Source organism: Sorex fumeus, unplaced genomic scaffold (assembly GCF_029834395.1).
Source record: "Sorex fumeus unplaced genomic scaffold, SorFum_2.1 ptg000047l, whole genome shotgun sequence".
Lineage (NCBI taxonomy): Eukaryota > Metazoa > Chordata > Mammalia > Eulipotyphla > Soricidae > Sorex > Sorex fumeus.
Genome location: NW_026606104.1, coordinates 12324107 through 12348142, shown reverse-complemented (window position 1 = coordinate 12348142; position 24036 = coordinate 12324107). Strand labels below are relative to the sequence as shown.

General features: G+C 35.8%; 1 protein-coding gene across 2 annotated transcripts in view; it reads left to right on the top strand.

Moving 5' to 3' along the window:
* Positions 1 to 24036, top strand: part of PKN2 (protein kinase N2) — a 120429-nt gene that overhangs the window by 18503 nt on the left and 77890 nt on the right. For both annotated transcript variants that reach the window (XM_056123176.1, XM_056123175.1), the window contains exon 2: positions 20277 to 20577. In XM_056123176.1, the coding sequence (XP_055979151.1) occupies positions 20277 to 20577 (301 nt within the window). The remainder of the gene's footprint in view (positions 1 to 20276; positions 20578 to 24036) is intronic.

Here is a 24036-nt window from a genome sequence, read left to right as displayed (position 1 = left end):
GAAGATATAGGCTTTACAGTGGTTATTGAAGGACAGGCAAAATTTTATTAAGAGGAAACGATATATTAGGAATCTGGCAAAGGAGAACTAAATGCCTGCAGGCAAGAAAAATTATTAAAAATTTGTGTTTTTCATTCAGAAGCCTGCCCTGAAATTATATTCTTTTATTTCTATTTTTGACAGGAAAGTTATTTAAGAATTGAAGTTGATTTTGATATATTTGCTGCTTCTGGACTTTGGTCAGTATTGAGAAATAGCATTGTGCTGTTACTGTTCCTTAGACCAACAACCAAATGAGTGTCACCTTTAAAAAAAAAGTTTATGTATTTACTTTTTTCACGTGGATTATGCAGATTTCATCCTATTAAATTTTTAGTCAGTTGTGTTTTTCATCTGATGTGATAAAATGTAATTTAAGTCAAAGAGCAGCAAATGAAAACTCAGTTGCATAATTTCCATGAAGTATTCTAGATTCAGCTGAAAAAAATTTTTGGCTTAACAGTTGGATGTTTGAGGGAATAATATTTGTAGCACTGAACTTGATATTCTGTTTATTAATATGCCAACTTAAAGGGCTGTTTCCTTATCAGTTTACCTGAGGAAATCTTTAAATAATGATATAGTGAACATTTATGTAAAAAATGTTTTATGAGGGGCTGGAGCAATAGCACAACAGGTAGGATTCAATTTCCAGCATCCCATATGGTCCCCTGAGCACCGCCAGGGGTAATTCCTGAGTGCAGAGCCAGGAGTAACCCCTGTGCATCACCAGGTGTGATCCAAAAAGTTTATGAATTGGGAGGTGCTAGAATCCCTGTCAAAGTTTTTCCTTATGAGAGAAAGCTTTTCCTTGGTATGCCTGTACAAAATGTAGTGCCTTTTATCCTACCTTTTGGTAATAGTTAGCAACCATTCTTCCTTCTTGAGGTATTATGAGTAAATGAAATAAAGTATTTAATACTTCATGTTTCTGATAAGTAGTGGATACTAAGTAAATAATTGTGCCTAAATTTCCTCATTCATATAGTGAGCAATGAGATATTTGACTTTTTAATTTATACTGAGAAATAAATTTTAAGTGGTATTGTTTTAATTTGCTAGTTGTCTGGTAATTAGTTTCATGTATTCCAATAAAGTTTAAAGCTTTAAAGTAGTTTTATGATGTTAATTCACTGTCTTACTTAAAGGTATTTTAGTTATTTATTGAATCCCTATTGTGGTACAGGGATGTATGGTGAACATCTAGACATTTTGTTTACTTGCATATTTTAATGATGGAAGTATAGAGATTTAAAATTACTTGTTCCTGTGTCTAACAGCATAACTCAGGTGGAATTTGGAACTCACTACCATGCCCCTGGCCCATGATTGGGGCATCCACTGTACCAGGGACCACCCCAGAGCTCCCCAACACAAAGCATACACTCCATCCTTTGAACTATTTCCCTGGGATTAGACCATGTGCTTTAAAATGCTAAAAAAATGTAAACTTTATATTCACTTACTGAATTTTGTAATAAATAATTTCCCATATGACAGAATGAGGGATTTGCTTTACTAAAGAGCATGACTCTGGGAACAATATTATATGCTAAATGGCAACCACTGGTCATCTGTAGTTTCACAAAGTTTTAATTGAAATGGACATATATCAGTTTGGTCTAATATCATTTTACATATGAGGAAAAAAGAGAATGAGGTTATAGGATTTGTCCTTACTAATGAAAGTAGGACTCAAACCAAGATACCCTAACTCTAGTAGAGTGTAGTTTTTGTTTTTGTTTTAGGGGCCATGCTCTCTGATGTATGAGGGTGGGGGGAGGGGTGCTCCTGGTACTGTGGTTGGGGTCACACCCTGACATTGCTTGGTGTCCTTGTGTGGTGCCAGGGATTGAACTTGGGATTCCCATGGTCTAGAATTTTTTAGTGTCTTTCTAGCCATAGAGTATGGATTTTAATGAACATTCTTGATTTTAATAAAAGGGGAATAGAGTCATGTCTACAACCAGGTAAAAAGGTAAAGGCCCTACAAAAAGGTAAAGGCCCTCCCATTGTTCATCCATTTGCTCGAGTGGGCCCAGTAACATCTCCATTGGAGATTTTGTTGTTACTGTGTTTGGCATATCGAATACATCACGGGTGGCTTGCCAGGCTCTGCTGTGCCAGCGAGATACTCTCGGTAGCTTGCCGGGCTCTCCAAGAGGGGCGGAGGAATCGAACTCGGGTCGGCCATGTTGGCTGCATGCAAGGCAAACGCCCTACCGCTGTGCTATCGCTCCAGCCCTTTCAACGCAATAGCACAGCGGTAGGGCGTTTGCCTTGCACGCAGCCAACATGGCCGACAACCAGGGCAGGAAAGAATAAAAACAAAAGTTTAAATATCTTTGAGATACAATTGACATACAGTAAGATGTACATTTGTTCGAGGCAGTCGACGAATAACAGGATGATCTGTGATCTGTGTGATCTGTGAAGATGTACATAATTAAAATTTACAGCTTGATACGTTTTAGTATACTTTCCTCCTGTGAATTAATCACTGCAGTCATATATATCACCCAGAAGTTTGTGTCTCTTTGTATTTTCACACCCTTGCCATCTACCTCATTGCCCTCAGTTTTCAATTTCTGCTTTCTGTTATTGTAAACTGATTTTCCCTTTATAGAGTTTTATCTATAAAGGTTAATCCTCTGTTTACTTATTTTGCACTGTTTCTTTTGGTGTAGGAATTTTGAGATTGTATCATGCTGTTGCATGTACAACAGTTCATTTCTTTTCATTGCTAGGTAGTATTTAATTATATGGATGTACCAAAATTGGTTTATCCATCTATCTGTTTATGTGGATTTACATTAATGCTAGGTTTGGGATACTACCAATAAAATTACCATGAACACTCATTACAATGGTTTTTTTGTTGGGGGTGGGGGGTAAAATCTGGCTGTGCCCAGGGCTTCCTGACTCTCTCCTCAAAAATCAGTGCTGGAAGTCCTCGGGGGACCATATGCAGTAATGGAGATTAAACCTGAGTCAGTTGTGTACCTTAGGTACTGCAAGTACTTTAGCTTTGTACTGTCTCTCCAGCCCCAAACATGGTTGGGGTTTTTTGTTTTTGTTTTTTTTTTAGTTTTTTTTGTTGTTGTTATTTGTGTGTTTGTTTGAGGCCACAACCAGTATTGCACACCCAGATAGTTCAGGGGTTACTCCTGGCTTTGCACTTAGGAATCACGCCTGATGGTGCTTGGAGGATCATATGGGGTGCTGAAGATTGAACCCTAGTCAGCCACGTGAATGGAAAGCTTTCTATCTGTTGTACTATCTCTCCAGTCCTGGTTGTTGTTTTTTTTTTTTTTTTAATAGATTTTTGTTGTCATTCTTGGGCAGATTTCTAAAAGAGAAATTGTTGAGGGGTTTTTTGTTTGGTTGGAGGCCACATCTGGTATTACCCAGGGTTTACTCCTAGCTCTGCACTCAGCAGTGGTGGTGTCAGGAACTTGTGTATGGTACTGGGGTTTGAACCCAGTTGGTCATGTGAAAAGCAAGCATCTTACTGGCTGTGCTATCTCTCCAGCCCTGTGATAGCTTGTTTTGATATGAAAATTATCTTAATTATACTTAGATGATTATAACAAGGGGTTAGTATTTTTGCATTTATTAGCCATTTTGAAAATACTGAGGTAGAATCTAATGCTTCACGGTTTTTAAATTCTAGAATGTTCTAACTAATGGCAAAAGTAGCCATTTGTAATACGTGTTTGAATAACTAGAATACTCGGGTCTGTGATTGTTTCCATGTTTTTAAGAAAATGGGAGTATTAAGTATATGAGAAGAACACTGCCATTTAGCTGTATTCAGTAGTACGGTTAACACTACTGATGACATTAACAGTGAGGTGTAGGAAAGGAATCAAATTGCTGTCATTTCCTGATATGTAATGCATTTGTGACATTCTGTAGATCATCAGTGGTAACCTACCTGCTCTAAATATGGTTTTGGTGGTTCAACCTGTCAGACTTGTAGTTCTTGTATTTATGTGAATAGAAATAAGGAAACTAGTTATGGGCATTAACAGATTCTCTTTGGGTTTTTGTTATCTAACCCCACCCTTAATGGGATATTGTTTTATAAAGTTGGTTTCATTTAGTAATAAAAAATAAGATTGCTCAGAGTGTTTTGTTTGTTTCTTTTGCGGTGTTTCTTAGACCAGTGAAAAAGTGGTTCTACTTTGTAGTATGTGACATGACGTATTGTGGTATAATAATAGAACATTATTTCCAGGGTACAACGTTCGCTGTGTACCTGGCACCCCATAAGTCCTCTGGGCCCTACCAGGAGTGATTACTGGGTACAGAACCAGAGGCAAGCCCTGAGCACACCAGGTGTGGCACCCAAACAAATAATAATAATAATGAATCAAAAATACTCATTCTAAATTGTGATTATATGTACCTCTTAAAGTATCAGTCATATTCTAGTGTTTCAGTAAGAAATGAGAATAATTACCATGTAAATGTGTCTTAATCTTCTAAGTATGCAAAACATTAGCATCTTGTTTGAAACTTACATTTATGCAGAATGTCATATTTTGCTCTCTGGTATGTATAATACAAATAGAAATTTTGATCAGTTATATGTTATCCATGTTACTGTAGCAAATGGTTTTAATGGTTAGTATGTTTTTTGTTTGTTTTTTTCTTTCTAATTCTATGTCTCATCTGGAAGAAAGTTTAAAAGACTTTAGTACACATTTTGTATGACAGAGACCTGGATTTGATCTCCATTATGGTTCCTACCTGCCACTTGGAGTCATCCTCAAGCACTAAAATGGGAGTAGTCCCAGCACTGCTGGGTATGATGCCAAGATTTTATTTAAGAAAGAGATGGGGTAGGGGGGAGACAGATAGATGGTTTGTTCACTTAGTTTGTTAACTTTGAACAGCTATTTCTCCGTTCAAATAATAGTGTTGAACATTTCTTACATTCACTGGGATCTGGTGATATAAGAATTAAAATACGTAATGGTAATTAAATATGGAGGAAAATAAATATTAAGTATTTTGCTTGAGGAAAATTGGAATTTCCAGGGGCCTCTGGATCACATTTTGAAAACTGTTGAGCCAGAATAATAAAATAAACATATGACCCCAAATTATCTCTTAATAGCAAATCTTTTTTATTTGTTCGGAGCGATAGCACAGCGGGTAGGGCATTTGCCTTGCACGCGGCCAACATGGCCGACCCGAGTTCGATTCCTCTGCCCCTCTCGGAGAGCCCGGCAAGCTACCGAGAGTATTCGATATGCCAGACACAGTAACAACAAAGTCTCCAATGGAGATGTTACTGGGCCCGCTCGAGCAAATCGATGATCAACGGGAGGGCCTTTACCTTTACCTTTTACCTTTTATTTGATTCAAAAGATATATAATGCCACTATTTTTTTTTGCTTTTTTGTTGAATCACTGTGAGATAGACCCTTACAGACATCTTATACTATTCATAGCAAGCAATACAAAAAAATTCCAAACATCTTATGCTATTCATAACAAGCAATACAAAAAATTATCTAGCATCTGCCTGTGGGGCAGGCTTGAGTGGTGGTGGGAAACTTCGAAATAATGGTGATGGGAAGGTGTAATGGTGGTAGGATTGGTGTTGAAATACTGAATGTAATTAAGTATTGTGAACAACCATGAAAATAAAATTTTAAAAATTAAATAAAAGACTTAATGCCGATTTTGAGTTAATATAAAATGAATCAGAATTTTAGGGGGGGAAAGCAGTTGAAAAGAAAGTTTTAAGAATTTGTTGTGGCAGGGCTGAAGAGATAGTACAGTGGGTAGGGTAGGGCACTTGCCTAGCATGTGGACTACCCTGGTTCAATTCCCGGCATCCCATATGGTTCCCCATGAACCAACAGTAATAATTTCTGAGTGCATAGCCAAGAATAATCCAGGAGCATCGCAGGTGTGGTCAGAAGTAAACAAACAAAAAAGAATTTGCTGTACTTTTTCTAATAAACCAGTGGTGGAACTATCACACGTACTTATATTTTATTTATAATTTCTTTCACTACATCACCTCTCTCCTCTCGCCTTCAATATTTTCCCCACCCTCCCCCCTTGCTTAATCATTCTAGATATGGTTGCAAAACGTATTTCTATATTGGAAGTGTATTAGTGCCTGAGACTTGTACATACTGTCCATTAAAATAGAGGGTATTTTAATTATATTTCTGGCTTTATATTTTTTACCAACAGTAGTTTTAGAAGTACTAAATTGGAGACAAGATTGAGCTGAAAAATTGATTTCCATGTTAATGAGGTGATTAAAACATATTTGAATTATTGCTTTTGATATACAGTGCATATCAACAAAATGCATACATTTGAAGTGCTTTTAGAATGCTTATGAAACTAACAATCGTAGATAGAAATGTGGCTGTACTGCTCAGTAGATAGATGAAATCTATAGGGTTCAAATCTATTATAGGAGGTTTGGGACATTATATATAATCAAACTTAAAGGAGGAATAGATGTAATTTTCCTTAATCACCTTCCACTTTTCTGTTTTTTCTCTCACCTTCCACATTTCTAACAAAACCATAATATGTATGATTTTGTTGGGCTATAGAATTAATATGCTTTATATATGTACCTTTTGGCCTGATAAGGGAAAAAGAAATAATGTAGAACAAATATTTTTAACTGTTTTTCTATGCCTTTAAGAAAGTTAATGTTGTGACACTGTTTTAGAAAATCACTTCTGCATTACATGCATATTTTGGGGTCTTAAAATAATTTTCTTCTAGTTACATAACTATACATTTTATTAATTTTTATAAGTGGGAGGGTTTGGGCCAAACAAGTTTTATATAAAGGTAGATATACTTCTGTAAACATAGTATCTGCCCACCAACTTATAGGAGGAGAGATTTGTTCAACTTTGTACATTAGTTTCTGAAAGTGAATATCACCTGAAGACACCAACTTGTGCAGATTTCATTTGACTCTTTACACATTAGGGCCATTTTATTTTTTATTACTGCCATTTTATTGTTTTATCCTGATTTATAACAATTTATAGTCATCAAATTTGCAGTTTGGTGAAATGACAAGAAATGTTATTAAATCCTAGCTAGGAAATTTTTTTTAATTATAAAAAGCTTATGAATTCTGTTGGACGTGAATTTATATATTAAATATTTTTATATTGAAATAGACACTGTAGCATTTCAACTTAAAATTCTCCAAGTGTTTACAGTAGATATTACAAATACTTTTACCTTTACCTGTTTGTGGTATAGAATGGCAGTCAGAGAAATTTAACATAAATTTCATCTATGTTAGATGAAATTTTGGGAACTTGTTACTATTTCCCCAATAGTGAAATACATTATCTTTACTGTCAACTAATTCTCTTCCTTTGTTTCTTGTTTTATTATGAAATGTTGTGGGAATTTCAAAAGATAGATTAGGAGTAGTGAGACAGATCACTGTGGTGTTTGCCACCCAAGTTGAAGAAATAACCATTACTACAAATAACCCAAGTAATTGGATGAAACTTCTGGATTCCTTTTCTAGTAGTTCTTTTTCTCCCCATCCTCTTTATACTAAAACTAATTGAATGAATCCTCCTGGATACCTGATACCTACTTCTATTATTTCTTTTTCTTCTCATCCCTTTTACACTGAAAATATTATTTGTCTTTTTCACCAGAAATGATTTCTTGATTAAATCTCACTCAGAAACCTTCATGATGATGATTAGTTTTTCTTTTTGGGATATGTTATGAGTTTTTTTTTATGTTATGGTTTTAATATTACTGCTTTTCCCAGATCTGAGTAATGACAATTTGTTTTGTTTCTTCAGCCTGGTAAGTAAAATAAGATATTTAATGAGGATTCTATGTCTGATTTCTTTCTTCTGTCATCCTGTCATGCCCTCTGTTCCTTAATTCATATCCAACTCTTTATCTGTCTACAAATTTGTGCTCATACTTTAAAACACCAAATGTATCTCTTCATATCCTTTAATCCTCCCAAGGTTCTATAATCATTCCTGAAACAGACTTGCTACCATTATCTGCTTTGTGCTTGAAACAGACTTGCTGCCATTATCTGCTTTATACTTATTTTTAAAAACAGCTAACACTTGAGCACGTTGAAGGTTTTTATGATATATAAGAATTTACAGTATACTTGTGGAAACTAATTTTATTTCCACATTTTCATTTTAATATGTTACCATCCTTTGCCCACTTTTTCACTATATTTGGTAATAATAGTAAAAATGTACAACTCGTGGTCATTAAATAATAACTGCCAGATACTGGACTAAGGGTTGTTTATTTTGCTAATGTAATCATAGCCCTTTGACAATAATGTAAATAACACTAATCTTATTTAAAAGATTAAGAATCAGTTTTTTTATGTTATGTGCCAAAATTTGAACTAGGAGACAAAACTGTGTAATTGTTCTGATAAACTTGTAATTTATATTGTTAGTCTTTTGGTTTTTTCTTTCATTGAATCTGTGCGTTTGCTGAGTCATTTTCCCACCTGTCTTTACAACTAGAATTTCTAAATACTTACAAAATGCTCTTAGAAGGTGATAAAGCCCATTGAAAAGATCTGATTGGAAGGGATAATTTAGAGCGCACATTTTGAGAGGAAAGAAAAATATATAAGTAGCCTATAATAATTATTTTTAGGGATTGGAGAGATAGTACAAAGATTAAACTGCTTTCCTTGCATGCAGCCAAACCCAGTTTAATTCCTGAGCCACCAGCAGGTTGGCCCAGGTAATCCGTGGCACCACAAGACTTAAACAGCACCACATTGAACTTGGTTATCCAAAAGTCACTAGAAGGAGCTCCTGAGCAATGCTTGGAAGACTGCCAAAATCTTATTTTTACCCCTCATTTTGAGAGACTAGTTAATGTATATGGGTCAGTGATAAGTACAGGAATGTATTATTATTATTCCACTTATGGCTAAGGTTAGTGACACTAAACAAGGTTTTATGCATTTGATCTTCTAAGATATTTAGGAATAGGGAAGGTTTAGAATGAATATCTTCCTACTTTATCTTCTAGACAGTAAGGAAGACTGTGTCTTGAATGTTCAAAGCTTTACTTAATATAATTTTTGTTTGGGGATGTTGCTTAGGGGCAAAGTGCTTGCAAAGAAGTGCTATAAGAGTGCTAGAACATAGCCCAAAGAACTTGAGCACACATCTGGGGTCATCTGCTGCACCGAAAGGCCTCCTGGGCACTGACAGTGTACCCTAGTGATGCTAGAACCTGGGGACACCCAAACAAATAAACAATAATAGAGATATTTCTAATTACTTAAAAATTTTATATGGCTTATATGAAGGAGATTGTGAAAGCTAATAAAATTTTTATTGTTTTCCTTTTGTGATACGGTATATTTTCAGGAAAGGTCTTTTTTATCCCCCTAGGCTTCTGAGAAATAACTAATAATTAGATGGTAACAGGTTGACAAAAGTCTGGACTTTACGTGGATTCTAAACTTGACATGCTTAGATTTGGATTTGTGAACTTCTTGAAATTTTCTTGTGTGTGTGTGTGCGCGTGCGCACGCGTGCGTGTGTGTGTGTGTGTGTGTGTGTGTGTGTGTTGCAAATATAGAACTTAGGATTCAGACCTTTTATTAGAATTACACACTAGGTCTGTATGTAAATGGTCCCCATCCTCACCAAAACTATTCACGTGCATGTTTAAGAACTATTGCTAGATCAGTGATTAAACTGAGATGGGTGGGGGCTGGAGAAAGGTGTGAGAGGAGGAGCTGGAGCAATATTGCAGCAGGTTCAGTGTTTGCCTTGCATGTAGCTTATCTGTGTTCAACCTCCTATTGTCCCCCCAGGTTCTGCCAGGAATGATCCTTAAGTGCAGAGCCGGGAGTAAAATAGTTTTGAATGATAATACCCCATTTTAAACCAGTAACAGCACTAATAGCATTTCAGAATTTTTCTTTTAACTTAACCCCCTTATGTTTTAGGTTATTGATGTAGCTTTTTATATTGTGTATCAAATAACTAATTGTCATAGCTGTTTTTACAATTTTTGGTGTTTTTTTTTTCTGAGTTTCAGGTGATTTTTAGACAGAGTTGTTATATTACAGAATCGAACTTTGACTTTATAGTTACCACTATTGATATATTTTACACTATAGTGTTTGTTACTTTGCACCCATTTACTCAATTAAGTAACTCTATAGTTCTTTTGTCAAGCAGGTGACCTAAGTCTCAGCTGTTTGTTTGGGAAAGTCTTTGTCTCTCGTTCCTTTTTTTTTTTTCCTTAAATTTTGCGTTTGGGCCATTGTATTTTTTATTTTGCTTTTTATCTTGCTTATCACCCAGGGGTGTTAAGGGATTCTTCCTGGTGCACTTAGAGGACCATATGTGGTGCCAGGATTGAACATCACGCCAGACAAATGCCCTACCCACTGTACTCTTTTTCTGACCCCTCTATTGTTGAATGACAGCATTTCCAGATCTGTGATTCTTGAATGATAATTTTTCCCTTTCAATTTCTAGCTACATTATCATTCCATTTTCTCCTGACCTGTGACTGTATGCTGAAATCTATTTAGACAGACAGTTCTCTTAAATGAGTTTACATGGCAGTGGTTGTAGAATGTGGGTGTGGCTACTGGGACTTCCAGAAGTACGGGGGTGCAGGTAAGATGCTGTCCCCCACTCCAGGGAGACCCCAGAGTTCTCAGCCTGAAGACCAGTTTACCTGGAATTTTTAGCAGTTTGGCATCTCTGTGGAACTGGGTCATGAGGCAGCAGAAATAGGCAGTTAGCGTGGTGGCAGTGGTGGTGTATAGGTGTGTCTGTGGAGAGTTATGGGGTCTTTGGCAGGATGAAGATTTGGTGTTCCCCTTTTCCCACCCCACACCTCCCCAGGATACCCCAGAGTATTCATCTGGGACACCTGTGTGCCTGTGAATTTTTGTGGCCTGTTGATTTCTTCGGAGATTTAATTGTAAGTCTGTAAAGCTCATTAAAGCTGGAGTGATAGTACAGCCGGTAAGGCACTGCCTTGCATGCAGCCTATTCAGGTTTGATACCTCGCATCCCATATGGTCTACTCAGCCTACCAGGAGTAATTCTTGAACGCAGACCCAGGAGTAAACCTTGAGCAGGAGCAACATTGGGTGTGACCCAAAACACAAATAAGTAAAACCAAATAAACTTTAAGTTTGAAGGTTCCAGGTTGTATGCTGCTCTAGTGCCTAGTCTGGAGAAATTTCTTTCTATTCATAGAAACCCTGGAGAATTTAAAAGTGTTTTTAAAGACTTGAAGTCTCTTACTGGTCTACCATCTTTCCAGACTTTCACATCAGTCCTTAAAAGGGGCATCCAAATGGACCTACTCAAATTACATGACTGTTTCTAACCAGTCACTGAATTTCAGAGTCAGACACTCTTGCCCACATGTAGTTTAAGCTTAGGTTTGTGATATGGTGGGAAAATAAGGAGTTATTTTTCTAAATATATATATATATATATTTGAGTAACAGATATTTTTGTTTTCTTTTTAGAGGAAGTCTGCTGACTATTCCTATATCCTCAAAGCATGTCTGTTTTGTGTAGAAACAAAGTGGAAAAGAAAAGGAAAGTGTTCTTTCCTTCATACACAATGATAATTTTATTAACTTCCCCTTAAGAGTTCTCTTAACTCAGGAGGTTGTATCTATGACTTACTTGCCTAAATCCTGCCCCATTTAACTCAAAGAAAAATCCAAGCTCTTTATATTTATTTTTATGACTTAGAAATGACACTGTAAAGGTAGATGCATAATTTCAAATTGTAAATGAGGAAATTGAAGCTTTAACAGTTACTATAACAAAATTTGTTTTAGCTAGTCTGACTTCAAATACTAGTTTTTTTGAACATAATGTATTTGAGTTACTTTTTTTTTGTTAGCACTCATCTCTCTTTCCCCCTTTACTTGTATAAAATTTTGCTGCTGCTGCTTCAGATTATACTTGCTTTCATGTCAGTCTTCCTTTACAAATTGAGTACATGAAAGAAAGCTGAATTGTGCCATCTTTATTGTTTTTATGTTTCCATTGCCTAGCATTTATTGAAGTTTCTGTGTATAAAAAGGAAGTTTAGATAAAAACAAGACATCAACAAGAACACTAAAAGAAAAACCGAACATCAATTTTGCAGTTGAGCAAACAGGTACCAAGAGACAGGGTGACACGCCTGAGTTGCAAAACTAGCCAGGGCTGGGGCAAGAACTGGTTCCTTGTTTTCCCTTTAAGAATGAGTCCCTAGAGCCGTAGAAGGTTAGTGTGAGTGAAATGGCCCTAATTTTAGGAACGTACTAGCTAGTAATGTAAAAACAGGTCAAAATGTAGTTAAGATAAAGAAAATAGATGCTCAGAGTATCTTCTAGAAGACTGGAATGGAGTAAACTAGACATTGAGAGACTAGTATGCTAAAACCAATTAAGTAGCTTACTTTTTTATTTATTTGTTTACTTTTCTTTATGTACTTAGATTACTTCACTCCTCAGAATCTTTGCAGGCTCTGTAGGCTACACTGTCTTCAACATTACTTTTTTGCAAAAACAGTACCTGAGTCATATCCAGTGAGTATTTTAGGGGTACTGGAACATTTTTTTGGCATCTCATAGGTCAGACTTTTGTTAATGCTATAATATAAGAGAAAGTAACAGACTTTTCTTCTCTGGGAACTTGGCCAGTGAGAAATAAACATCCTTTCCTGTCTCTCCCTAGATGAAGTACTTGGTTACAAGTGACAGATTTTTCTTCTTTTTTTTTTTTTTTGTTCTTTGAGTCCAATCCTGTTCTTATTTCAGTGTTATTCTGAAATTCACATTGATTTTGTTGAAATGTTGTAAAGTTGAGAATGTCAATTTGTGTTTTAGTCTAAAGATCAAAATATTGTAATTTCATAAAGCAAAAATAGTGGTATATCAAATATATATTAACATTTTTATATTTGAGACACTTGGCTGACACATGATATGATCTAATTAGAGTAGAATGTGTAGCCTCATCCCTTGCAATAGAATTGTATTTGCTCAGAAAAGCCTAGTTAAGTAGCAAAGGATACTATGCTATAAAATTATTGTAAGTTTTTACATTTGCCAGAACGGGAAATGTTACTGTTGGCTTATTTGGGGTTTTTTTGTTTGTTTGTTTGTTTGTTTCAGAACCAAGCAACAAATCCAGGGCCTTACACTAAGTGCTGCTGTGCTCCATAGGCAACTTTCATTTCAGTTTATTTTAAATATTGTCATTTCCTTAGAGAGTCCATGTATGTTCATTGCTTAAAAAAGAGAGGGTAGGGGAGGGGCCAGGTTCTAATGAAATACTCCATAATTCCTCTTACCTTTTTTATCCAGAAATAATTGCAAATATTTAATCTTTTCAGTCATCTTTTACTCATTCTTACGTTAAGCGTAATTTCAAATAAAATTGTGTACATGGCAACAGTATATTGAATTGGAATCCTTCTATGTAATAATGATAGTAAGAATAAAGAACATAAGAGGAAACCTTCACTTATTCCCCTAGACTACTTGAAATTAGATTTGTTATCTTAGCACCCTGAACATTTTTTTTCCTATAAGTTAGTTTAAAGCCCTATTATTTAGGCTACATAGTAGAGATTTCTAAGGTTATATTTATAGAATTAGAATTACTGAGTCAAAAGAACCACTCTTTTTGGGTCTCTTGTTACATACTTTCAGCCTCCATTTAAACAAAAAATATAGTTTATTGTTTAAATCTAGACTATGGTCAGCGTATGACATGGAAATATCTTTGTCTTCTAGGAGATAAATAAAAGTACATTCTTTTCTGTGAATACAATTTTTCTTTAATGAAACCACAGATTAGTTATCAGAGGACTGATGTAAGCAAACCATAGACATTGTCTTGGTTCATCTGAATTTTTTTCTAGAATGTTAATTTTTTTTTGGTGTGTATATGTGGTAATTTGGAGAAGTCTTGGTAATAAAATAAGATCTTCAGGTAAAAGTTGAGAGCTGGAGAAAGTGTCACTGTCACTATCCTCCTTGTTGTTCATCAATTTGCTAGAGCAGGCCCAGTAACATTGTGAGACTTGTTACTGTGTTTGGCATTGTCACAGGTAGCTTGCCAGGCTTTGCCGTGCGGGCGAGATATTCTTGGTAGCTTGCCAGGCTCTCCGAGAGGGGTGGAGGAGTTAAACTCGGGTCAGCCTACAGGGCTGCGTGCAAGGCAAACATCCTACCTGCTGTGCTATCACTCCAGCCTGGAGAAAAAGTACAGAATTTTAAAGCACTTACCTTGAATACAGCTGACCCTGGGCTGATCCCAGGCACTGCATGACCTCTCATGTACAGAGATAGTGGCCCCTGTCCACTGTCAGATACAGCCCCCAAACCCCCCTACGGCCACCCTCTTCCCCCACCTAAATGGTAGCAGATCGGTGTTGAATATCTTAATTCATTGAGCCCTCCTTGTTGCTTACATTTTACTAAGGAAAAAATCTTATATTGGTTTAATTGTTAATTATGTGTAGGTAATATGCTTCCCCCCCCTTTTGATGTTATTGCCATTTATCTTATTTGCAACTTGGTGTGACATTAAAATTATTTATTTCATTCTTAAATTTTGTAAAATTCTCATCTATTTATCCCATAAAGTGTTTCTCTCCATCTTATTTGATTCTTATTCTGGAAGTCATTTTTTAAATTGTTTGTTTTGATTTTGGAGTCACATCCAGTGGTGCTCAGGGATCACTCCTGGCAGTATTCACAGACCATATGGGGTTCTAGGGATCAAGTCTAGGTTGGCCACCCACAAGGCTGTTCTGTTGATCCAGACCTGGAAATCTTCATACCTTACATTCTCTCTCCTAATTTTTTGTTTTTATTTTTCATGTGTGTGATGAATTCAGAATATTTTCTTCAATTATCTGCCAATAAATATATCAGTGTATTCATTGCCTTTGTCCAATCTGGGTGTGTGTGTGTGTGTGTGTGTGTGTGTGTGTGTATAAAGGTAAAGGTAAAGGCCCTCCCGTTGATCGTCGATTTGCTCGAGTGGGCCCAGTAACGTCTCCATTGGAGACTTTTGTTGTTACTGTGTCTGGCATATTGAATACTCTCGGTAGCTTGCCGGGCTCTCCGAGAGGGGCGGAGGAATCGAACTCGGGTCGGCCATGTTGGCTGCTTGTAAGGCGAACGCCCTACTGCATGATTTTTAGGCCACTCTGGCAGTACTCAAAAATCTCTCCTGATACTGTTTGTGGGGCTGTATGCTCTGTTGGGGAGGTCAAACCAGATTGGTCCACACTCAAGGCAAGTGATTTCGCCACTGCAGGATCCATTCATATCCTAATCTTCTAGTTAGTCTCTACCCTAAATTTTTTACTTTGGTTCCTTTGTAAATTTATCTAGTTTCATCTTTTTGTTTCTTGCTGAATCTGTATTTCTGTTGTTTTTTTTTTTCAGACCCACTAAACCCCAAAATTATTTACTTTTTTTTTTTAAATATAATTCCTCTTGGTTTTAACTTCAAATGGTTTTCTGTGTTTGAATTTAATCCATATGATTAAATGGTTGCTTTAAGGGGGTGAGTGATAAAAAATTTTAGGTACATTAAGAATAAGTAATTAAAAATAAGATTAACTATGAAAAACTTCAAATATTTTTAAATACATATTTCATGGTGAATCTAGATGAATAATGAAAAGAATAGGGTGTAAGAAAAACACATAAGGGTCTGAAAGTTATAGTACAAGGATTAAAGCACTTGCTTTAATCTTTTTTTTTTAAATTTTTGTTAGTGAAACACCATGAGGTGCAGTTGTAGACTTACAAATTTTTGTGCTTGGGTTTTAGTTATACATGATCGAGTACCCATCCCTTCACCAGTGCCCATTCTCCACCACCACTAATCCCAGTATCCCTCCCACCCCCCCCCCCCCCCCCCGTCCCCCATCCCACCCTGCCTCTGCTTTAATCTTTTGAGGCTGATCCTGGTGTGGCCCCAAAACCCAAGGAAGGGAGGGAGGGAAGAAAGTAACAAGTGTTGAATTGATTTGACTCCACTGTTGTGATAAAGCTTGTGTTTTCATTGATTAAAAAAGATAGGAGAATTACATTTTTTTTTATATCTAAGATGATAGGCAGAGGATACTGAACATTACTTGGAGTTTGAAATTTCATTTGTTTGTAGTGGGAGTGTCCCAAGATTACAGTGGCCCAGGAGCCACTCCCCATAATTCTCAGCTAACCTTGATGGGGTTCAGTGCTAGGGCAGGTGATGTCATGGTTCCAAGGTCCACCAGGGCCACTCCAACCCAGTGGTGCTCGAGGGAGCATGTAGTGCCAGAGATTGAACCCCAAGGTCAAGCACATGATTGAGTCCCCAACCCCCACCATTATCTCCTGTAACTTCCCTGTGATTGAATATTAGTTTTTCCTTTAGTTTCCTGGAGTATGCATCCTCTTTATCAGAAAGACTTCCTTCCTCATCAATAACTGATTTCCCTGAAATCTAACAAAATATATAACTGCAATCATTGAGAAGACAAAACAGAGCTAATCGGCCATACATAATTCCTGCCCTCAGTTGTTCATTGTGTGACTAAATAAAAGGGAGTGGGGATCATTGTATAAGTAAGATCTGCAACGTCAGAATATACAAGTGAGACATTTTATTGAAAAGAGGGTATAGACGAAAAGTAAATTAAAATTTAACCAAGCATAGAAGGAAGAAAAGGGAAAGGCATTACTTCCCGATGTTGCACATGTGTAATAGCCAAGCCAAGAGAGACTGTCTTCTGTGTGGACTTTTTTTTTTTTTGTAATTTGATAGAATTTAGGGTACGAGTTAAAATGAATTCGTAGTTGAAGTAAGAAACACATTCAAAGAGTTCACATTCAATACAGAAGCCGTCTTCATAAAACATGTTTTTGTTTCAAACCCTTTAATACTTAATGTTGTGAGTTTCAGAGTATAAGACAGCTCTCTGGTTGCCTCACCAATTCTCAGGAGGCAGCAGTGTATTTGAAATGTATCTAGGAAATGGTGACTACTGGCATTTTGTTGGATACCATGTAAACAGACTGGGGTCACATTTTAGTATTACTCTCTGATCCCTTAGGACAGGAAATGAGGATGGGAGTGTTCAATCTAACTTCAATGAGATATTGTACCTAACAGTAATAAGTTAAGTAGCATTGGTTGTTAAAGAATAAAGTAAGAGTTTTTCTTAAAATTTGCATTATTTGAAAGAAAATTGTTACAAGTACTGGTAAAGTTGTTTAGACTTTATTGCTTAACAAATGGAATTGTTATGTTTCTTTTGGCTGTGGGGCATAAGAAGAATTTTCTTAAGGCACTAAGATCACAATGAACCAAAAAAAAAATTTATGAAACCTCTGCCTTATAAGACTCAAAATCAAGTTACAAAGTTGTGAAAGCCACTTATGTGATTTTTTTAAAAGTCTAATTAGGATAGAAATAAAGTATCTCGAAGAGTACATTTAACTTAAACTTCATCTAAGTGCTGGTTTATTCCTTTTCAGAAGGAACTCAAGGGATTCCCAAATAGCATTTATGGAGTCTGGGCCACTGCTACTGGAATTCAACTAACCAGACCTAATAGCACAGCAAAAGGGCAACACTTGAGCCTTGCTGTGTTACTCAGGCACAAAGGTGTCGGGGATCAAACTCAGGTTCTTGCATGTGCAAGACACATCTGATGCCTGAGCTATCTCTCTGGCACTGTCTTAGTCCTTTTTATCTGAATCTGGGATTCAGGAATTTGGGATTTTGTTTTTTAGTAATAGTCTTGTATGTGCAAATATTTTAGAAAACTAGCCAAAGGTGGATTTTATAAACTTTGGAAATTGAATAAGTAGAAAGGATTTATGTTCTACTTAAAAAGTAAACAAACAACAACAAAACCCAGCCTGGGGTTAAAGAGAGCTTAGTGAACTGGAGTATGTATTTTGAATTCAGGACATCTGGGTTCAGTTGCCAGTATGCCAAGAGTAACTCCAGGCACTTAGCTGGTTGTAGTTGGATATGATCCCAAAACCAAAACTCAGAAACTGATTTTTTTTTTACATTAAACACCTACGCATTATTTTGACGTAGTTATAGCAGCATAGATGAGAATCAGAAATTTAAGACCAATGGATTCTTAGTTTATTGTCCATCGAACCTGGAAATTGTACGTACAAACATAAGTTTTTTCTATATTATATTCTTTTTATTGGGCTGGAGCGATAACACAGCGGTAGGGCATTTGCCTTGCACGCAGCCAGCCTGGCCGAGCCAGGTTCAATTCCTCCGCCCCTCTCGGAGAGCCTGGCAAGTTGCTGAGAGTATCTCACCCACACGGCAAAGCCTGGCAAGCTACCTGTGACATATTCAATATGCCAAACACAGTAACAACAAGTCTCATGATAGAGATGTTACTGAGGCTGCTCGAGCAAATTGATGAATAACAGGAGGACTGTGACCGTGACCGTGATTCTTTTTATTAAACGTTTGTTCCTATGAGGTTAAGAACGGGTTAATAAGGAACTGAAGAAGTAGTTTGGTGGGTAGGGCACTTGCTTGCTGATCCAGATTTAGTTCCTGACACTCTGTATGTTCACCTGAGCACTGCCAGGTATAGCAAAAAGACAAAAAAAAAGCAGAAGAGGTTTATCAACGATTACATTTTTTTTGCATAGTATTGCTGTGAGCACAAGGTAAATGGGTACCAAAGTCAAGACAGGGTCCCATATATCAACTCACTATTTTCCACTATTTTTCAAGATGCGTGTTTGTTTGTTTGTTTTTAAATAGATTAGTATGAAGTATAAGGTGTTTGCCTGCATTCAGTCATCCTGAGTTCTATCCTTGGCACCACATTTGAATCCCCGATATGTGCCTAAATGATTCCTGAACAAATCCAGGAGTAAACTCTGAGTACAGCCAGATGTTGCCCCCAAATCAAAAAGAAATAGAAAAAAGATTAAATATAAAATGTATTTGCACCAAGAATTTAAGTACAACTTAAATGCTATGGTAATTCCCAAAGAAATATAATACTTTTAATTAGGTCTGTGGTTCAAATGAGGGTACAAAAAAGGGTGTGTAGTGAAACATCTCTTTAATTTCTGTGTCCTCTTCAATTCCTTTTCTCAAAAGTTTTTTCAAGTTTTCTGTGTCAGAAATTAAAAGTTTAAAAACCAAGAGTATGGTGAATAAAATAGTAAAGTATACACATATAGGTAGAATATGACCTTGGTTGTTTTAAACAAATGGACTTTTTATTTTATTCAAATATGTTTTGAATAGTTGATGTTGTATATTTTATTTTTTTATCAGTAGGACATAATGTGGACATATTTTCTGGTGGTGCTTTTGTAATGAGTTAACCAGATTATCAATTGGTGGGATAGTTAACCATGAAATAAATAATTGGAATTTTGAATATAATCTTCCCATGTGGGACATTTTCCTAACTTCTGAGGCATTTAGTTCATTTATTTAAAAGTGATCATACAGGTAACTATTTTTGCCAGTATTAGTTTGTTTTTAGGAGGTTTTACAGAAGATAAAACCATATACTTATAGAATTTAATAATAGTTTTTGCTTTAAGAAGTGACAGCAGTGAACCAAGAATTTTTTTTTCTATTAGTGTTGGGGTCACACTTATTGGTACTCAGGGCTTTCTTCTGGCTCTATGCTGATGGATGACCCAAGTCTGCATGAAGACAAATGCTCTACCCTTTGTACTATGATTCTGGTCCCTGAACCAAGATTTTTAATTGTAGCTTTGCTATCTTTTGAACTACCACAGTATCTCTGAAAGTGATTAATGCTACTATTTAGATTTTACAGACCACTAAATGTGTAAAAGGTTCAAGATGTTATCTTGTCCAAGATGTACAGTACAGCTATTGGGATCTAACTTAGATTGTTAGGATATCAGGAGTCCATTGTCTTTATTCAACCTTAAAATGTCTTTGCATGAAGATGTATGATGTATTGTCAAGTACTGCTGCTTAGTGAGTGCTGGATTTTTTTTTTTTAATTTCTTGCCTGGTTCTAAAAAGGGCAAATAAGTAGTCTTGAAAGAGCTTGCTTATAATTAAGTATAGCTTATTTATAAAGAATCACTATGTTGTTCCATTGGTGGACATTCTACTGTGTACCTTTTCTAAATTCTGAGATTTATTTGCTTGCTTGCTTGTTTGTTTCTATAGGGAGATTCCCGAAACTTTTCATTTTCTGAAAATGTGAGTGCTGTTCAAAACTTAGATTTTTCGGATACAATGGTGCAACAGAAATTGGATGATATCAAGGATCGAATCAAAAGAGAAATAAGAAAAGAACTGAAAATTAAAGAAGGAGCTGAAAATCTGAGGAAAGTTACAACAGATAAAAAAAGTTTGGCTTATGTGGACAACATATTGAAAAAATCAAATAAAAAACTAGAAGAATTGCATCACAAACTACAGGAATTAAATGCTCATATCGTTGTATCGGATCCTGAAGATGTCACAGGTATGTATATGTGTGTTTGATTTGCTTTTCACATGACATATTATTCAGAATGAAGGGTATGATGGATATGAAAATTGGAACATTTACTTAAGAGTTGAGTAATTTTACTGTATACTTTCTTACCCTCTATCAGCAGGACATTTCCTGGAGTTATTTTTCAATATTAATGTTTTATACTGAAACAACCACGATAAATTCTCTTACCTGGTTTTTTCTCAGCAGCATGAGTTTGTCAGTGACTTTTTAAAGTTTAAAATGCATTCTGGGACCAAAGGATAAATTTATTCTTTGCAAATATAATATAACTAATCAAACCTCTGATCGTTATTCTTTGTGCTCTAGGCTACCAAATTAATGAGTAAACCACCAGACATATAGTTCAAAAGAAGAAAATTCTAAATGCTAGGCTTTTATTTTCTTAAATATGTAAATAATGGAAATCAAGACCATAACTTCCAGCTTAAGATCACACTTTGTAAACAGTTGAATTAACAAATGTTCATGATGAAAAATTTTTAATGGTAGAGAGGAGAAATAGGAAAACTACCTCTTTCCATTTTAGACTGTCTCCTAAAAGTAATACTACAATCTTATGTGGTATCTCCTTTCAGAAAACAATTATACCATTAGCTGTCTTTCCACTTACACATTCTAAAATTTTTGTTTCGCTTGTTTTGGGGCCACACCTCGCAATACTCCGGGCTTATTCCTGGCTCTGTTCAGGGATGAAACCTGGGTCAGGCTTGTGCAAGGCAAGCTTCCTACCTGTTGTACTATCTTTCCAGCTCCATTCTTTCTAAAATGTTTTGCTTAATTTATATGAAACATTTTATATGCTAGTTTTGTCTTTTCAAAGATAGTTACCTGTTTTACCCGAAGTTCTTAATCTTTATAGCTCAGTTTTCTTCATTTACAAAGAAAAGATGTATATATGAAGTGTAACATATAATCATAGAAACATAGAAAAACCTGTGCAGCAAGCTAATAGCAAACAGCATATAAAGTTATATTTATTAAGAAAATAACATAAATTAGATCGAGAACCTCAAGTTTTCAATCTCAGAGTTGTATCAGATACACCTGATATTTCTTGTACCTGATAGAACTTATTTTTAATTCGTCACTTTCACCATTTAGGACTTGAGTGATTTTATTTGGATATTCTATGTAGAGATTTCAGCTTTCTAACAAAAACTGAATCTTAAAAATGAGAGCAATTAAAGGGAAATGAGCATCAGTTTGATGCTGAAATCATTCCAGAGATACAAATTAATTTCAAAGCTAGCTAAGGAAATTTTCATTGCCTAGTATCTCTTATCCACACATTCTGTAATTATAAATGGAAACTTGTATTATGAAAATTCTTTATTTAGCAATATCATATAAACTTAGAAATAGCCTGTTCTATTGGAACTCTGCCATGCTCTACATTTTTTGCCCATTACATCTTTAGGAGAGGTCTAAAATAAGAAATTGCACTAGAGCTTTAAACTCTGTTTATATAGAGAAAATATTTTTCTCCTCACAGAATACTGATAGCTACCTTGTAATTGGAATATAGAAGAGTTATTTTTGTCACCAAGGAATAGTTCATCTGGTTTCCCAGGTTTTGCTTAAAAAATTAACTTTGTTGAAATGTCAGTTGCGTTTGATACAATGTGCTTTTTTAAGTGGATCATGATAAGTTTTAATAGATGTATTTAATAAGATGACCATCACTGATAGCCAGTGGTCCTGAATATTTCTGTCAGCGCAGTGCTTCTCTTTTTATACACTTTCCAGTCAATCCTGGTCCCCACTACTGGCCTTGGACAACCACTAATCAATTGCTTTGAATTAGATTTCTTTCCAGAGATATATATTAAAAGTTACTTTTAAATTCTACCATTAAATTCTTTATCTCCTTCAAACATCTCACAATTTGATTTTTCACTTTTATTTTAAGAGGTGGGGAGAGATATTCCCAGTAGTACTCGCAGTACTTGCTGTACTGGGGACCATACTTGGGGCATCCCACAAATGCAAAATGTGAGCTTCAGTTCTTTCACTCACCATCTCCTAAAAGCCAATTTGTATATATTCTGAAACTTCCCATATTTTCCGTCATTAACTCCTCTGTTCTGCTTTGTTCACTTGTTGTATTGTTATAATGTACTTCTGTACGTGTTTATATCACTTAATATAGTCTCCAAAGACAAAGATGTTTTCATTCATCTATTTTCAAGATTTTTCATGAATCCTGGAATATACTAAGTAGATATGAATATTCTACCTTTAAAAAATCTCAGAAAATAGAAATCTTACATTCTTATAACGAACACCAAAGCATCATTTATCATGGTACTTTAAACATTTATTAAATTTGGTAATAAAGCTCTAAATCTTGGTCATTTTTAGTGCCGACATTTTATACAGTTGATGGTAAATATTACATGAAATATGTTTCTTCTTTTTGGGGAGCTACATCAAGTAGGGGCCTCTTCTGACAGTTTTCGGGGTATAGTGTGGTGCTAGGGATTGAAACTGGGCCTCCTGTATGCAAAGTGTGTGTCTTAGCATTTTGAGCTGTCTCCCAACCCATGAAGTGTGTTCTTCTTTTTTAATTTTTAAAAGTTTTGATTTTGTTGTTTTTTTTTTATTATTGTTTGGGGGCCACACCCAGTGGTGCTCAGGGCTTACTTCTGGCTCTTCACTCAGGAATCACTCCTGGTGAGACTCAGGAAACCATACGGGATGCTGGGGACCAAACCTGGGTCAGTCACATGCAAGGCAAATGCTCTGCCCACTGTACTGTCTCTCCATCCCTCAAATATGTTTCTTAATAGTTTATTTTGTTTGGAATAAACTTGAGAAGTTGATCAAAATTTGAATTTCTTTTTTCTTCATAAGTGAGTTGACAGCAAAAATCAGCATTGTTTTTAGTTCAGGTTGTCATAAAATTTTGTTTTTACCTTGAATACTAAAGTATACAACTATTTCTTTTAAATTAACTGTTAACAAGATCAGTTCTTAAGCATAGATTCAAAGTCCAATATAAGTGGTGTGGAGGCGTGTTTTTGTTTGTTTTTTCTTTGGGTCACACCTGGTGATGCATAGGGGTTTGCACTTGGGAATTATTCCTGGCAGTGCCTGGGGGACCATATAGGATGCTGGGAATTGAACCCAGGTTGGCCGCGTGCAAGACAAACGCCCTACCCACTGTGTTATAGCTCCAGCCCCTGGAGGTCTGTTTTTAAGTCACCTTTGCAATAATTAACTCTGTTAATCTTTTAATTTCTCATTTGTAAGAACAAGGGATTTTTATGAGATGAACTTAAAGTCTTATTAACCATAAAATTTTCTGTAGTGTTACATTAGCAAGACTTGATCATTTAGTGTTATTTGTAAAATATGTATTTATTCTTGAGTAGTAAAAATGTGCAATTTTTCTGTCTCTTTATACTCATGATATTCTGTAAG